The following is an 18594-nucleotide window of genomic DNA, read 5'->3' as shown; positions in this document are numbered from 1 at the left end:
ACTACCTTCCTGAGATGAAAACACCATTCCAACGGGAAAAGAGCAGGCTTGCTAACTGGCCAATGAAAAGCTCCCTGAGCTACAGGAACCAAGACACAAGCTTGGTTTATGTCCAGCTCCACCACTATGTATTTGGACAATATACTTAATCATAATCACATCTTTATTTGAAGAAAAAAAACCAAAGAATAAAATCTGCCTACAGAATTTTTTAAAGATCAAGCGAGAAAATGCACACAAGATTTTTAGTGCCGTGTGTGCATGTGATAAACAATGAAACAGTTCCCATCACCACCATTGACAACAGCAGTTTCTATTCACACAACCTTTCCCTGTGCTAGGGAGTTACAGATGTAGAAATGTCGCCTTAACTGAGAGAAGACAGAAGAACCTTGAGAGATTTGGTAATTTACACAACAATATCTAGCCTTAAGGATAACCCTGGAGACCAGGCTTGGTAATACACACCGATCATCCATATTTAACAGGGGAATGAGGGATGGGTCTGAGACAGGAGGATCATGAGTTCAATGCCAATCTGAGCTACCAAGTGATGTTGTTATCTCAAAAAGACAAAAAGGTGTGGCTGGAATAACCTGAGCCATGCTCTCACTGACCTAGTGTCTTGACTCTCCCTAGTCCACACCACCAGCCCCAAGCAGAGCATGGAGGGAACAGATCTCAACAGAGGAGTGTGAACGGAGAGGGATGGACAGCCCACCTGGGAGATCAACAGCTGGCAAGCTGCCAGCTCCCGTTCACTGGCATTCATCTTCCTGTTGGAGTCCATCTGGGCACTCTCCAGTTGCTTGCTCCGGTTCACAAGGGACTTGACCTCCGACTTCATCTTGCTAATGTACAGGCGCGCCATGGTGAACTCCTCTTCAATGACTCCATTCACATCTGCCAGCTGTGCACAGAAGGAAACATCAGAAATCTGAGGATCCCTTGAAACCTGACCATAGGTCCTTGAGACGCCCCTAGCTTTTTGGCAAAAAGTCTAATCATAGGGAAAACTGAAAATAAACTCTACCAAGTCAATGTCAAGTCCTCAGAGACTCCATGAGAAAGTTCCCGTCAGAAACTACCATCCAACATACTCCTCAGTTATCTGTGCGTTTCATTATCATTGATTTGAGGATAGACAAGATGACATAGAAAAAAAAAAAAACTAGTGAAGAATTTCTTAAAGGAGAAAATTTCTCAGAAGCCTTACCCTTCATGACTGCAACAGTGTCCCTATAAGGGCCCTTAATCCCACTGCAGAGAAGCTCGGCCCAGAATTTCAATTCTCCACACCCTCCACAGTGATGAGGTAGCCCAATGTCTCTATGTGCAATGGCTGAACTATAAAGACTTTTTCCATGGACTTCAAACAAAACCTCTAACGCCTGAGAATACACCGTTCATTCCAGCTTCTCATCGTGGTGACGGTTTCCCTGCCTGTCTCCCTGCTGCTACTGATCTCTTTTTCTTTGACTTTTCGCACCTACTTATTAAGATACCTAATAACAAGCCTAAATTTATTAAGAAGCAATGATTCTGATGGAATTCCTGAATGATCTAGCTCTGGTTTCAGAGCTCCACTGGAAGCAACAACAAACAAACAAACAAACAAAAAAACAGAAATAAGGTATTTTCGATAGAGATGCATGGCACACAAGCCAAGCCATGGAGAAGTAGCTTTATGTGTACTATATTTGGCCACCAGAGGGCAGCCTTGCACCTTGGGAAGACTTTTGTCCCAGCAGACTCCAGCCCAAGAACGCCAGCTTCTGCTGAAGGCAAGGACTCTAACTCCAGTTTCTAACGTTCTAGTGTCCTCTCAGTGCCCCCTCCCACCTCCTCATGTCATTACTGCTGTCATTAACTGGACATTTTTTTTCCATGTATACATCTGAGAGCTAAGATGTAAACGGTATTGAGTATGAGCATTGAAAATTGGTAGCAAATATAAAGTACATAGTTCTGCAGGTCTGCACTGTGATTTTAACTTATTAGAATTAAAAAATACTTAACAGTGATTCCAACATAATTCTATGCTAACAGCTAATCAGCTGTGACGCCCCTTCATAGAGGCACTAGCTAGGCTCAAGTTGGGTTTGCGACTGCCTGGGATTTGCCTCCCAACTTCGCTCCTCATTCCAGCCCTCTCATAATGCAACGCCATGGACACACTGAGTGGGAAACACTTGCAGCCTTTATCATCGGTCCACCACGGAACGAGGCCCTCTAAGAATTCCACCATCTATAAGGGAGAGTTATCAATGAAGTTAACCAGGGCATCCAATGTCTGGAATCTAAAAATAATCTCCAAACACCCAATGAGTATTTTAAAATACCCAACTTCTGGCAGGAAGGACCTTTCACGGCAAAGCGCAGACATGCTTCGATTTCATTAGCGTTTTCATCAGCTCCATGTCAGCACTTCAGCATAAAAAGACCCCCCCCCCCCTTAGTGCTGTCAGCAGCAACTTCCCATAAATCGGCTCCACCCGGTCCTGGGCAGCTTTTAATCAGCCCAGTGTCAGAACTGCCTTGCTCAACACCAACATGTGGCTCAAAAAATTACCCCTCAGGCACAGAGTCACCAGGCCAGGACCGACCTGGCAGGGCCTGCCCATGCTGCGCTCCGGCTCTGCTCACTCACGGGGACTCACGAAACACTCAGCGGCCATCAAGGTACCAAGTCTCAGATGTTCAGCCTAGACCTGCGGCACCTTCCAATGGCTTTCTGTTTCCCAGAGGGGAAGTTTGCAGGGCTTCCCAGCGTTTAACCATTGCCAACACGCTGAAGGATCACTCAGTAAAGGTAACAAGCTGACATTCAGCTGGCTCTGTTTTCAGGATTCATGGGCAGCAAGTTGAGGAACACCATTCCTCAACCGAGTGTCATCAACAAACACAAGAACTGCTCCATCCAAGGTCCTCTGTCGTTGGAAAGCTATGCTCATCAAAACTGCGGAACACTAGCATTCAGAGCGAGGGGCAGGCTTTGGGGGTCACCACCATCCTCAAAACACAACAGTACACCTCAAAAGTGTGAAGCTGACTTCATCTAATGTTTACCCCTGAAAGCTATTTTTGTAATTATCTAACCTATTTTTCTGAGAACCTATATTGTGGCCAGTCATTGTCGTTCTTGGCTGATAGCATTCTTTTTCTCTCTTTTCCTTCTCTTCCCAGCTTTGAGACAACTTTGGACCACCCTCTGTTTCCCCACCTCTCTCACGTCCTTGCCCTCAGGAGCACCAGCATGCATAACTGCAGGGTAGAAGGCCATTCATTCATGGCCATCTTATTCTCCTTTGGGATGGTCCATATGACCTACATCCTGCCGGCTACATCTCCTGGGACTTTCTGAATAAAAGCAATCAGTGTTGTAGCCCACACTGCCCGGGATGTAGTCGAGTAAAGATGTGATGATCGGTGCCATAGCAGTGATCTTGCTACATGAGGCAAACACGTAAACGATATGAAAGTGAAACAGGCCTAGGACAGCCAGAAAGGAAACAGAAAGGCTGGGTCCTCTGTCTTACTGAAGCCACTTCACCGAAACAAAATTTGTTTCTCTGACTTTAATAGGCCACGAGTCACCTGGGGAATCTTGTTAAAAGGTGGTTTCTGCTTCAGTGTGTCTGAGGTAGGCCTCCAGTCTGTACAGCTAATTAGCCCCAGGTGATACAGGTCACACTGAATAACAAGGCTCCCGGCTTCTCCTGTTGCCGATAATTAAGTGTGGTTTACTCCTAAAGCCGTTGTTAGCTGCCTGTGACTTGCAGCTAGAAGCTGTCGTAATTCATACTGCTTGGCTGGGGAATTCTCCCTGCACTGGGTTCTTAGGTAGGAGGCAACTGAGGCCTGGCCCAAAAGTCCCCCAGCTGAGCCCCCATTGCCAGTTAGGCAGGGGAAGAAACCAAGTCACGTAAGACCAACCAAGGCTAGAAGACACTCTCCAGATCTGAAAGGCAAATAAATAGCACCTCTCCTCCACCCTACAACCTTCATGCACCAGCTTTTTTCTTCCTGCCTTCAAGAATTTCCCAGCATGCCACACGCACAGCCCTGAGGCTTGGGTTGCCACAAAGTCCTGATCACACTGCAGTCGAAGTGTGAACAGGGGACGGAAGCCCGGCTCACCGTCTTCACATCGTTGGTGCCGATGATTCCACCTATCTCCCCCAGATCCTTCAGCAGCAGGTTCAGGATCTCCGTGGCCCTCTTCCTCTGGTGGTTGCTAAGCTCCTGGAGCTGACTCAGCTCTCTCTGTGTGGTTGTCAGAGTCGTCTGGAAAAACAAATCCAACCACAAGTTACCAAGCAGGCTCGTGAATTTCGTATCTGCAGTCTGCAGAGCTCCACGGCCCAGGCCAGACCCAACTCTTCTTTCATTCCTCTGATCTCAGTGCATGAGAACTCGGAAGGCCAGCTGTTACTCGGCACTCAGTTCTCTGACAGAGGTACGTAATACGCAGATGTTATCTTGTAAGACCAGATATGTTGACAATATCCACGTTAGCAAAGTGAGTTATTGAAAATGAAGCCAGGGCCTAGAAGATGGCGCAGCAGGTAAAGGCAAGGACTGACTCCAGCAAACCGTCCTCAGACCTCCACCCGTAAGTCAAAGGTAATAAGGATTTTTAAATAACTAAAGGACTGGACTGATGGCTTAGTCAATAAGGTACTTGGGGCCTGAGACTATGTAACAGAAATCTGGGTCTGGTGGTGCACACTTGTTATCTCAGTGCGGGGAAGGAGTCCTGTGGCTCTGGCCAGCCAGTCTAGCGTACTCAGTGAGTTCCAGGAGACTGTCTCAGGAAACAAGACTGACAGCACGGACGAGTGACGCCCCAGGCTGACCTCTGGCCTCCACATGCACACAACGGTGCAAAAAGACGCCCTTATGTTTGCAGTATTTAATCACATCTTCTAACTCACCAAGTGTCGATTCATTCCCCTTGTTCTAGTTCAAGGCGCCCAGTTCCATGCTCAAACAAAAATCTGCTGCCTGGGTCACTTCCAAATACCCTAATTAATGGGTCTGGAATCAACGGCCCAGACAAACATTAATGAGCCTAGAAAACAACCCAAAACATCTTCTAAACCTCAGGGAAGACAAACACTGTAATTTTTCAGAATTACTCAACTTCCATAGTACAGTTCCTTAACAAGCAGCAAAAATTCTATTTTCTCACCAAACTCCAGCAAATTAATCTTTTCTCCACTCCATATTTGTTACCATGAGAAGTAACGTGTTCTTAACTCAGAGCAATGGAATACCCCTCTTCTAGCACCTTGGCACTAACTCGGCCAACACTGGAGCAAGTCTTGTCCTCCTGGAGCCTTGCAAGTTAATTCAAAGAGGCATTTGTACAACTTTCCCACTGCAGCTAGTCACTACCATGTATTTAGAAAAAAGGAAAGCAGTCTGATAATAGTTCTTTTGACACAAAGTTATAAGCACAGTGTGGAAAACCTTGCCTTGCTTTGGGAAGCACAAAACACAAGCTATACAAACCCAGGAAGACACAGAGCAGAAGCGTGTGTCTAAGTGGGACTGCAGAGATTTAGGCCGCCATTGCCAACTGCTCGTTTCACCTTATTTTCAATGCCACAGGCACAGCAGTTCTTTTGCCAGGAAGCCACGAGGAAGGCCTTCTTCCACCATGCAGTAGGAAGTGGGGAGCAGGACTTCCCGTCCACTCTACCACCAGCACGGTCCTCACCACCTGCTCTGTATGCCCAGGACTGATGTCTCCACAAGGCAGTCTGGCACAGTCCAGGACACCAGGCCACTAGGCCGAGGCACCAAGAGCGGTAGGCTACGGCCACTCAACGTTACCACCCACCTCCAGGCAACAAAAGGCATGGCACAGCCACCTCACCAAATGCTCACTGGTCCCACTGCCTGCCACTCGTTCACCAAGTAAAAGCCACAGCATCTGTCTCTCTGGGAAGAACTGGAAACACAGCAATGCACTGGCTGGATGCACATTAACAGGACCAGCTCACCTCTGGCCTCCTGAAGCTAGACAAAGTTGCTGGGGTAAGGGGAGCAATCTCAGTCACTAGGATGTAAACAATGGAATGCATAACACATTTGCTCTTTCCTAACAATGCCTTGGTATTATTCACTGTTCATCATTACTATATCACATGCACATGTCCTTGCTCAGTGCTTTACATAAATGGCCACTAATACTCATGCCACTCAAGGAGCATATTATTGCCACTTTGATAGATAAAGCAATTAATATTCAAGATGTTTAAACATCTTGCCTGAGGTCAAAGAGTCATAAAGTCAAATTTTTCACTGAGCCTTTTCTGGATCTGGAATCTCCATTCAACTATTTCCCAAAAGCATTCTTGCTGATGTTTTAAGTTTCCTGGGTGTAAAATAGCTGTGCCAGGCAGTCTGTGGTGAAAGGACTGTTGGAGAGGCCTCGGGGAGCAATCTGATTCTTACAGCAACAAGCATTCAGCCAACTGCCTTCCTATATAACCCTGTCAACAAGGAAGTCCCGCCCCTATAACACTATTGCTCCAACCGTTTTCTGGGCCAGCTCATCGGTCAGCTGCTCATTGGCCCTGGTCTTGTCCTCCACTTCCTGTGACTTCTGGTCGTAATTGACAGCCAGTTCCTCCAGGGCCTGGAGGACTTCTTTCACTTCATCTTTGGCTGCCTCGTTTTCAATCTGGAGGCGTGTCAACTCCTCTTGTATCTTCTCGTAGTCCCTTCTTGTGGAAGCCAGAAGCTGGGGAAATGAGAGAGAATGGTGAGTCCACTAATTATATGTCAATGACCTGTGCTCTACCCACACGGAGCAACTTCAGAGCGAGATACAAGACAACAGGTTGGAAGCACTCAGGTTGTCAGGAACTCTCACTGTAGGTTCCAAATGCTAAGTACATTTTCAAATGTTATTCCAAAACTCTTTTTTCCTTTTTAGCTTGAGAATTTTATGCTTAAGTCAAAGACTGAAACACACACACACACACACACACACACACACACACACACACACGCACACACATGCACGCACGCACGCACGCGCACACGCCATGGTGTAGAAAGCTTTTCTGTGGTTAACAAAAGATGGGAGAACCGTTCCTAATGACTATGCTGACACTGGCAGAGCTTTTGAAAACAGTGCCATGATTTATTTCATTCTGTACAGAAGCTGATTTCAAAATCACCAGAAAGTATTTAAAAATGAAGTCGCATTTCCTTAATGTGTTTCAGGAATGTATGGAAGACTATACCCCAAACACCGGCACGTGATAAAATGAGCTCCTGGGCTTGTAGATGGTTTCTTTGGCTTTGTTCCCATTGTTATATTCTGATTTCCCTAAAATGAACATTTATTTATTGCTTTGCAGGGAAAAAAAAGTTCAGGTTTGAACTTAACAAAGGGAATTGATCGAAGGCAGCTGTCGCTCCCTTGGAAATGCAGAGAACAGCAAACATAAGCAAGTGCCTTCCACCATAGGTAAGACAGAAACCTGTTAAATATGGTTCTGGGACTCCAAAGGCACAGACTGTCTCCCTACACAATCACAACCACTATGTTGTAAAGATGATGGGAACCAAAGAGGAAGGAGATGGTCACAGGAACAGTGATTTCTGGGTGTGGGCCACAGAGACTGGGCATCAGCTCCCGCCACCTGCCGTCACCGCATCATATGAGCCAGTCAACAGCCCTTTAGCAAGGAAGCCAAAAGATCTTAAAATACAAAAGAGAAAAGTACTTAGGCAACCTCAGCAAGAGAATTTCCAATTATCTGTGCTTCATAAATTAGCTGGTTGTGCTTTGCTTGGGTTCGTGTATGTACAATCCATGGCAAGACAGTGCAATAAAGACATTTACTGCAGAACTGAATGCCGTCAGGGGGAGGTTGAAAACAGCTGGCCTCCTCCTCTTCAGTGTACCAAATGTACAGGCGCACAGCACTGAGGTCCCAGTTCACTTTCCCTCTGACGGTCTACATTTGTTTTTGTTTTTGTTTCCCTTGTAGGACAGTGGGAGAACATGGTCTATGCCAAAACATAAGCCAGATCTTTGCAATAGACAGGTTAGAGAACCAGCTTAGGTATCCATCAATAGATGTCTAGGTAGAGGAAATGTGATAGGGAGATAGATTGGGTGGATGGATGGATGGATGGTTGGATGGGTGGGTGGGTGGATACACAAATCAAAAGGTGGGTAGATAGATGACAGATGATTGATAGATATATACACATAATGAAATTTTATTTAGTAATAAATAGGAGATTATTTCATTTGTAGGAAAAGAGCTGAGACATCATCACATTAAGAAATTAGGCAGACTCAGGAAGACAAATGTCACATACTTCCTGTCCTATATGGATTCTAGAGAGTTATCTTGGAAAAGGAAGTAGAAGAAAAGCAGGACGGGAAGGTGAGTCAGGAGGGGAGAAGAGGGGGTGAATACAATCAGAATATATTAGACTCACGTATGAAAATGTCATAGTGAGACCGTTCTCTTGATGAGGCAGCTCCTATGCAGAGGTGAAGTGTCCTAAAATAGCGGAGTGCTCCTCTGCTGGGGCTGAGTGCGAACCACCCTCCGATCACCAGGAGAGAGGTGTCTGCCCTCCCAGGGCTAAGTGTAGCACAGCGTAACTCCCTAGGCCTCAGAGGACTACAAAGCCACACATTTGTTTTCTGTGCACAGCCACAATCAACCTTTAGTGGACACTGACAGGAGATCTCCACATGCTTGAAGGTTTTTAAAATGTTATTTGCAAATTAAATTTCTAGGACTCACATTAACAACAAAAATTAACAAAAAAAATGCAAAAAAGAATTGATTTCATTCTTTACCTCATCCTGATCCAACATCTGTTGCTTTAGTTTTTCAGCCAGCTGGCTCTGCTGGTTAATTTCATCATCCTGAAATGAAGCATCAAGTTTAATTGGGGGTTAGTTATGTCAATTTTGATACCCTGGTTTCCCTTCCAGAATCAGACACCAAGAGGCTAGTCCTAAGTTCACTCATTAGATTTGGGGGGAGAGGGGGGCGGGTAGAGCTGGAGACAATTCCAGGAGCTTATCGATTGGTGTATTTCTCATCCAGCTTTCTTTCTGGAAAATATAATATCTACAAAGCGAACCCAAATCCTGTCCATCCAGAAATCAGAGGTCTGGTACTTGGGAACTGAAAGGGACTCCAAATACATCCTTCCCCAAACAAAGATGTTAACAATGTCAACAGAATGGACTGTCAAGCAAATCTGTGACCAGGAATGATGCCAAGTGACAGAAAGGACAGACCACTATTTCCACACCATGTCCGTTTACTTAGCGTAGCAAAACTAGTGCTTATGTGGAGTTTTCTCTTTGGTATCAATCGACAGCCCTCTTGATTGGCAATCAATAGTCTTGTCAATGTAAAGACAAAACAAGCAAACAAACCCTGCAACCAGCTGGGTGTGCACACTGGAACACCTCTTTCCAAGTTGCTACTGAAGTGGGAAAAGCAGCAGCTCTCTTCATTGCCACTAGGTGTCGCTGCTGAGATAGGAAGAATGCACTGCAGGCCTCCCCAGCAGCAAGCCATCTCTAAGGGAGAGGCGGCAGGCTTGACTCCTCACCACTGTGGAAGAACGGGGCCTTACTGCTCTGTTTTCGTGATTTCAAATGAAATTTTAAGTTCAGTCTGTGAAAAGTGACAGTGGGGCTTCAGGCTCCCCTATCCTTCGGTTATAAGAGAAAAAGTGCTGTTTGCTGACCTGTCTCAGGATGCACCCCAAGCAGTCAAATCCAGGTCAGTGTCCTCCACTGTCTGTGCCAGGCTCTGCTTCGGTGTTTTCCCCGCTAAAACCCCCTCTCCTGCACTCTAGATCTGTTTCCAAGGTGAGAGGGGTGTGTGAGAGGCCCTGGTCACAGAACCACTCTTCCACAGACACCCACAGCACGTTTGGTGGCCTCTCTGCCAGCTGGCATGTGGTTAGTGGATGTTGTAGCTAGTGCCCTCCAAAGAGCACCAGCATCCTCAAGTCTACAGCACAGGCTCTGAACATCCTTATACCGTGTCTTGGTCTTTCCCTACACACTTGATTTCACCGCTCTGCTCTGAAAGCCCATTTGCACTGAACGTTATACACCAATGTTCCTTCAATGGCTGTATAAAATATTGATGATTTTCCTCCCAACTCAGATTTCTGGCAGAAGAATCCAAGAATGACTGCCAAGATGGGAGCTTCCGCGGCTCACTCGCTATTTGGTAGGACAGGTTTTTCTTCACCGTCACACACTTAACATGTCAGTTACGAGGATCAATTTTGTATTTTTGTTCCTCAGCACAAGAAGAGTAAACAGCTTCACATAAAAGATCCAGGAAGTTCAGCCTCAGGAGCACTATCTCATCTCTCCCCCAAGGCAAAATAATAATAATAATAATAATAATAATAATTTTTTTTAAAGCCTGCCCCCGAGTGACAGAAACAAAAAGGATGGGGGAGGTACCTTGCATTCTCATACTGCACTCTTGGCAAAGCCTGAAGATGCAGCCTTCCTCCCTGACAGGTGACAAGCTGAGATGTGATGGGGGAAAAAAGGCCCAGCCCCATCCGGGAAAAATGAAAACAGGATTCCATCAGAGAGCAAATCAGCATTCGAGCCCTTTCCCGAAGTAGATTTGCCCTTTATGAAAGCACCTTCCTAAGGATTTAGTGTTGTCTGTTCTGATTTCATTTTAATTTCCTAAGCCTTTCTGAAAAAGGTGCGCTGTACTTTCTGCATGCCAAGTGTATCTCTTAGGACATGTTTAAGCACGCTCACACTGAGATAACAGATTTCAAAGCACTTTTCAGAAATTAATTTTGTAGTTGGATTTTCTTATGCATGAAATAATACGGTCACCTCAGTTGTCAAAAGGTCACTGGTCACCTTTAATTCTGGAGATGTTTTTGCTGCACAGTAATTAGTACAGTATGTAATCAACTTACCACTCGTGAATTCACTGCCTCCAAGGAGAGACAGGGCCAACATCAATATTTCAATGCTATAACCCAGCTCCCCATTATACTGACACTCCTTTGACGTCCCCATATGATGTGGCTTCTCCATCAAGCAAAGAGAACACACAGAGGAGACTAATGATGGACCTAGCAGTTACAGTATACTGTTACATACTGAAGATTTTGGTCCCCACTGACATCTGTGAGCCCTGAGTTACAGATGAGAATAGCATACAGACAAGCAGGACATCTCCCCTGGACCTCTCATCATTAAGTCACGGGTCTACTATGAAATGCATACTTTTCCATCAAGCGGCGGGACCTTGGGGTGTATCTGTCCTTAGACCCATGAGGAACAGCACAGAGGGTTTTGGAGAAATTCTTTCTCCTACTGTGTTCTAAAGAGATTCACTAAGGATGACCTTGGTTAAAGGTCTAAGGTCAAAATGAAAAGAGTGTGGGGCTCAAGGTCAAGAGCTATGAAAACTCATTCCTGCTCTGCCACCAGTGGGCTGTGAAAACTTAAGGAAGACACACGCACCTACCCAGGCTAACGCTTCACCTCATTCCAGACACTTTCAGTTCTACCATTCCATAATCCAAGAAGACACTATGTCCCAACCCGGGCATTCTCCAAGTATATAAACACCTAAAAGTTTCATCAGAAGCATGGGGCTATCCTTTGGAGTCTTTGAGAGGCCACATAAGAATGGCAGCTGGCGGGACATAATCAAGCAGCTCACAAACACGGTTAACAGGAGACCATGAGCTTTGATGCCCTCCAGGGCATCACCTCTGCGCTCTGTTCTTTCCCACATCTCTCAGCATCACAGAACCAATTCTGACTCACCCTCCAAGAATCTGTAGATGTGGGCATCTGTGAGGAGAGGAAGGGATTACATAGGGTTTTCTTCACTATTTAAAACAATAACAGTTCTTCGGAGAAATCACGTAGTTTGCATAAACTTTTGACTTACTATTGATCTCCTTTTGTGCTGAGGACTTGAGTATAATACCCACATAAAATAAAGGGGAACAGTACACCCAGAGCTTGAAAGGCCAAGTACCCAATTCTCATGAGTATGGATATTTTGTGCGACATGTTTTGGGAAAGATAGGATGACTCTGCTTTAATCTTTGGGTATCATATAACTCCCAGAACCACAAACAAGAAGAGGGGCATCCTCGAGGCAACCAGTCACACTCAGCTTGCAGAGGTGACACCAGACTCTGGCTTTACCCCAAAGACAGAGCCCTGTAAGATTAATGGTGATGTTCCCAGAACAAAGCTATTCCATCCGGGCCAGAGGGATTACATCCACGGCACCTGAGCCGAACCACCACAGAAAAGATTAAACCAGACTGACAATATCAGCAACCTTGATGAAATAAACTGAAAGAGCTTAGGATATCTTACGGGCAATATGCCAGGATCACATGACATGCTGATTTAATTTCTGTGCCTCTGGGATTCCTAACTGGACCTTTACTGGCGAAGAATGATACTTGCTGTTCACAGAGTCTTTTTCGTTGTTCTAGCCTTTGCAGTTACATGGCTACCAGAGCCCTAAAAGTTTGTCCTAGGATTAAGCATCCCCTATTAGCATGGTCAAACTACATTATTCAACAGTCTGCCTCTGAAAAGGGCTTCACAGTAGAAAGACCATCCGTTTTTAATGTGATTAGGTCTGAAGCTCAGAGTCTTAAAGCCACGTAACTAAAGTCACACTTGAGTCTTCAGGGTCACCTACCTTGTCCCAGGCTGGGACTACTGTTGACTTTTCCAAGAAGAAAAGGAGAGGCACAGAATAGAAGGAAAGAGACAAACACACCCATGCACACTCACATAGCCCTACTCTCCTGTAGTAATCCACCTAGAAAGATTTCGAGAAGTGAGGACTTGTCTGTCTAGACCACCCGCCCCACCTCAACTTCCTGGTTCTTCTAATCAAACTTCCATGAAGGTTTCTACTTCCACCACACTCAAACTAGAAAACAGGAATCAGGAAGGTAGGCATCCATAGTTGTCTGTAGCCCTACCTTAGCTCCAGGGGGCTTGGTGTCTGCGCCTGCCCCTTCCATCTTTGTGCCAGGGGGAAGACTGTCAGTATCTGGCTAATATATAGAATAGGCATGCAGAAGCTGCTTTTGTAAGAGAACACTGACCCCACAAAGCCAAGGCAAAGCACGATAAAAGCCTATCATGTCCATCTTCTTCTGTATCTCTCTACTTTATGTCGGTCACCTGATTAATCCTGCATATAAGCATATGAATCCCTCAGGAAGTGTTTACCTAAAAACCTGTGCTACCTAACCTATCTCATCCCCCTTCAAGGCTGAAGGCACAAATATAAGAGTAACTGAGGCATTCTGCAGTAGGTTTTTCCAGTGCTCTGTCCCAGACCCCCTCAAAGATACCTGAGTGCCCGCAGTCACTAACCTAAACCTGCAGTACCCTTGGATTCTAGCAATGGCAGAGCCTGGCAGACATGTTACAACACACTGACATCGGTCTTCAAATGAGAGCTCTCAGCTCTGAGGAACTGACTTTTCCCCACAAGCAATAAATTTCTTGTAAGCATCCTGCAGAACCACAACTGAGACAGCGGCCACATCTTGACCAGAACTGCTTCATTAGGCACACCTTTTACCTCCTGCCCCAGTGCCTCCCATGTTCAGACCTGAAGAAGGAGGTGGGGTCGTGGAACCCCTTACGCATTCTTCTCCCTGATGTGGCAACACTGGTCGAATCTTCCGCTTATCTCTTTACCATTAAGAGATAACATGACTTATCTCTTTAATTGGGGCCGAGTGGCGTCTTTGGGGCCCACAGAGACAGAGCTCTTGCCCTGAACCACAGACCTTATCATCTAGCTGTCGGTACAGACTGGAGATCTCCTCATCATACTTCTCCTTCTCAGCAGAGATGCCGACCACAACAGGCGTGATGTTGTCTAGGATGGGTGTGTTGTCGCAGGGCTCCAGGGTCTTCTGGTCCTTGGCGCTGATCTGTTCATCCTCAGGCACAGCTTCCCCTGAGAAAACACAGCAAGTGGGGTGCTGAGGACGAAAGACACCAAGCATGCATCCCTCCAGGAAGAGTTCTAAAAATAGTCACCCTCCTGACCAACCCAACAGAGGAGACCCAATAAAGAGTCCTTGTGTGGAGCTAACGTCTGTTCTTTCTATTTGGGAAGGAAGGTGGAGCTAATGGACCAAGGCTGGACCAAGGATGCACGGCAGAAATCGAACGGCACTGCCTGGGAGCTGCTGCACATTCTCCTTTTGTGGAGAAATATGCTAGCACTTACTAGAATCATACTCTCTCTAGTCACTGATTCAAAGGGAGACAGACCTCTGAGGCATCCTAATTACCAATTAATTATGTTACTGTGTCATTAGTCGAAACAGCCAAAGCAAGGAACACAGTGCCACTGTTTATCTAGAACGCTGTGGGCCCCCAGTCCTGCCAAGCCGAGACTCTCCGGAGCCAGGGGGAGGAGGTCAGGGCAGCTTCAACCCGAGGACCATACCTGCCCGATGCAACCTCTCTCTCCACCGCCACACTCCCCCTCGGGAAGCCCGAATTAACTGGCTCTGCTGGAGAGTTCAAATAGAATAATTTCTTGTGATGTCAGGTAGTCCCGGGGGCGGGGGGGAAGAAATGATAGCCTATCTAGAATCTACACACCACTCCTCAGCCTGCAGAGCAGCGTTTGCTGGGCCTTCAAAGGAAGCACTGCTCCGATTTGGCAATGCAAATGGAGGAAAAGGCACAGATCTCAAGCTGGCCAAGGGCTGCCCCAGCAGGAAAATCATCACACAAAGAGAGAACGCAGGAAACAGATCCTATGGAAACCACACAGCCGGACTCTTTCAACTGCCGTCTTGGAAAGCAAACCTACACCAAAGGCACTTCACCACTACAGCCACCACAGTGTTTACCAGCAACTCCAGCCCCTGAGCATCAGGACAGCCTAGGCCCCACTCAGCCTCTCAGTCCATATTATCCATTCTGCAAAGATTTCCTCGGAAAACTGCCCTGAGCCAAAAGTGGGAACAGAGACAGAAGAATGGAGATCTTAATCTGTACTTTCATGAACAGTATATTTCATGCCTCAAGGAACCCACCTGAACACAGTGCACATTATCTCGGGATAAACAAACCACTGGGATGGCCTGGCTTTGCTGCTTGGGTGCAGGCTTCCGTGGAGACAAAGCTAACGTCAATTATTTCACGTTTCTACCCGTTCCATCTAAAGTAGCAATGTGAAGCCAAACTCTGGACAATTCATGTTTCATCGCCTGTGAAACTAAGCCTCCCTACTTCCCCCTCCAACTGGACTATAGACTATATATACGCTTTTTTCCGAAATTATTGACTTGAAATAAAACTAGAAGATCATGGTGGCCTTTGGGCTGAACCTAGACCAAATCAGTGTATCGCCAAGCTCCGATTCCTGGTTTAAAAATGTTCATCAACAATCTTAGGGTGGGAAATGGATTTCATTCAATTAAAGAGCTTATATTCTCACCAGCCTGTTAAGTCCAGGGGTTATCAGAGTGGCAAAATAGATGAGTGGATGGATGAAAGTAGATGAGTGTGTGAGTGGATGGATGAAGATGTGGACCATTTCTAACCCCAGAGATAACTGAGAATACACCCTCAGACAACTCAGGCAATGGACAGCATATATTAGGACTGTGTCTTCCTCCTTTCCAATTCTGCTCCCCCTATGGAATCTGCCAATGATACTTTGGCATTTGTCAAAGTCCTGCCTATGGTTACGTTTTGGATTTTTCAGGAATAGCTTGTAAAATTTGAGAAACACAGCAATCCAGTGCACTCTGAATTTAACCTTCCTGCTTCAACATGCTGAAGGTAAAATTCTTATCTTAACCGACCCAGAATCCAGCCAACCATGACCATATTATCCACAGACTCGCTCACTGCAAGGAAAGAGATAAGATCCACAAACATCTGGAAGAGATGCATTCCCTGTGTGCTTTGGTTCCAAATGGCTGGACAGGCAGTGATATCTGGAGCCAGGGAAACTGATGGCTGCCCACTGGTTTTTTGTTCTGTCTTGTTTGTTTTAATTCCTCTGGGCAGGCAGGGGCCAGGGATTAATGCCTGTGACCTACAAGTGACCTGCTCAAACCAAAAGTCACAGATCTGATTCCCCTAAAACTTTCTTCTTCTGTTGTCTACAGATGACAGCATCACCCAGAGGTAGGTGATATCCCAGAGGTCCAGCAAGCTGACGATGCTGCTCTGGGCCCCCTGAAAACGATCAACAGACTGTCATAAACATCTCCAGGGCTGCAACACGATCCTGAAGCCACACTCCATGTTTTCACAAACCTAACTAACCCCAGGCCCATAGCCTGCTTAGCCTCTTCTTGTGCTAAGGAGAAGAGGAAACAACACTGCTTTCATCCCAGAATTCTTCTAAAGACAGTAGATGTCACGAGCCCAGCTGGTATCAACAGTCTCAAGTGCCACCACTTCCTCCCTCTGCTCCCTGGCACACGGGCAACTTCAGATGCTTGGCAGCTCAATTTTTTTTTTTTTACTTATTCCTTATTCTGAATTAATTTTTCTAGTATATTCAAAAATACCTGTGTGGCCAGTGCTCTTTTACAAAGTAAAACACCAGTTATGCAAGTCCATTTCAGGGTTATTTTTATCATTATTAAAACCGTGTTTGAAACCCACAGCAGTCTTTCTGGTTTCTCATGAGCATTTCCCTGAATCAACGCGTCAACACCTCTCCCACAAAGCTACATGTAAACAGCAAGCTCTCTCCAGTTCATATTCTAAAGGTCAGGCAGGCATTATTTTTTGCAGGAGCTGAATAAGGCAGCCACACGCAGAAGCAGCACAGCTCCTGCCCAGAGAGGAACCAAAGGGTTTCCGAACACCATCGCCCTTCAAAGAACCGGGGGAATGACTTCCAGAAGCGACCCTGGTAACTACGATGTCTGGGGACTGTAAATTCCCAACACCGTGCAAGAGCTGACACCAGGCAATCTGTCTCCATGGCAATCTCACCGTGTTAATCGAGAATATTCCCTGCACTGCAGTGTACTCCACAAGATGATTATGGAATAACTGATTGTAAGAGAGAGGAGAGCCGTGAGCTAACCCTGGAGGAATAATGCCCTGCAATCAGCTGGGGAGAAAGATCACCAAGTGAAAACAGATTTCTTTTAGACCAGCCCAGAGGCTTGTACCTGCTGTCTACAGGAGAGCTTATAACCTTGGAAAACGTCTGCTTTTCTCAGCTAAAAGGCCTCCCGTCTTTAAATAAGCATCCTGGCATTTACTATTGTCAGCTGTAATTACCTTTAAGGACTAAAAAGATTTGTGTTTACACAGGAGCATTCACTTGGAGCATACCTATAAGGCTTGCAGAAGCTTCTAATTATAAAATGAAAACCCCTAGAGAGCATAAATACGTTGCTGCAAAAATGGAAATCCATCAATTTCGATGGATGAGAAGGTCTGACTAACAAGAACAACAACAAATCTCATTAGGTCTATTAGTTAAAAATTCTAAAATGGGTTTATTTGGTTCCTTTTTTTCTTTAGGAATGCCATTAGAGTGCCAGGAAATCATTAAAATTTCACACATGAAATAGCAACAAGCTAGTTATTCTTTTCCTAAGTTGAGTCCCTGAAGCCTCTGAAAAACACAGAGAGGTAATTGCATTTTCTCAGCCACTCCAGGGCAGAGATTTGCAGGGCACTCACAGCTTCCACCAGAAACCACCGTCGATCTGGCAAACGAGGTGTTTTGTTTTAATACCAATTAAACAGGCCTAGTGGTACACCTAATGGTAAGTAAGCAATTTCTGTATCGAAGACACTATAAGGAAATCTTTAAGTTGCCAGATGGGCAAGAGCAGCTGGCTACAAGATGTCATTATATAAATGTGAAGTTTAAAAAAAAAATCATTCTTTTATGAGACTGTTTTGCATACAAATAGCATCCTTCTCCCTTGTTCCTAAAAATACTGTAAGCAGCTTCTGACGTCCCCTAATCCCGTCTAGCACAATTTTCTAATGTACGGGCTAACCAGATCCTGCACCCTCTTTACATTCATGACCTTTTGAATAGGCCACGTGGTTTGCTGAGCAGTCAGTATTCCTATTGGTTTAGCTGTGCTCTCAAAGGAAAAGGAAGACCTAAGCAAATTAGACGTCTTGACTGAAATGCTAATTCCTGCGAGCTCACACCTATGAATCCAAGAGTGGACCGGCATCTCCCACAGACTGAATGCTGAAAGAGCAATCTCAACAGGCAGAGTGGTCCACTCCTGAAACTCCAGCCCTCGGCAAGCTAAGGCAGGAAGGAGGATCAAAGGTCAAAGCCAGCCTGGGCAACACATCCTGTCTCAAGAAAGCCAAACAAAAGAAAGCATTTACTAGCATGGTTTCCACAGACAACGTAAATAGAAACCCTCTCTTCTCATTTTGTACCTAGTTATTCAACAGGAGAAATGGCAGACACACCAGATGGCCTTTCCCTGCTAGCCTGACACCTGGACTTCCGGGTCTTTGTTTCTGACCTGGACTGCTGTAAAAATTTTGGTTTAGGAGCCAAC

The 18594-nt window shown here is 45.7% G+C and overlaps 1 protein-coding gene across 2 annotated transcripts in view; it reads right to left on the bottom strand.

The window, feature by feature from the left end:
- The window catches only part of Kif5c (kinesin family member 5C), a 159783-nt gene that overhangs the window by 42649 nt on the left and 98540 nt on the right, over positions 1 to 18594 (bottom strand). For both annotated transcript variants that reach the window (XM_052725855.1, XM_052725854.1), the window contains exons 12-16: positions 13846 to 14018; positions 8846 to 8914; positions 6548 to 6754; positions 4141 to 4287; positions 722 to 910 (exon numbers count right to left, since the gene is read on the bottom strand). In XM_052725855.1, coding sequence (XP_052581815.1) covers positions 722 to 910; positions 4141 to 4287; positions 6548 to 6754; positions 8846 to 8914; positions 13846 to 14018 — 785 coding nt within the window. The remainder of the gene's footprint in view (positions 1 to 721; positions 911 to 4140; positions 4288 to 6547; positions 6755 to 8845; positions 8915 to 13845; positions 14019 to 18594) is intronic.

The sequence above is a fragment of the Peromyscus californicus genome, unplaced genomic scaffold (assembly GCF_007827085.1).
Source record: "Peromyscus californicus insignis strain IS unplaced genomic scaffold, ASM782708v3 Scaffold_7__1_contigs__length_154581171, whole genome shotgun sequence".
In the NCBI taxonomy this organism is placed as follows: Eukaryota; Metazoa; Chordata; class Mammalia; order Rodentia; family Cricetidae; genus Peromyscus; species Peromyscus californicus.
This window is presented reverse-complemented; position numbering and strand designations above follow the sequence as displayed.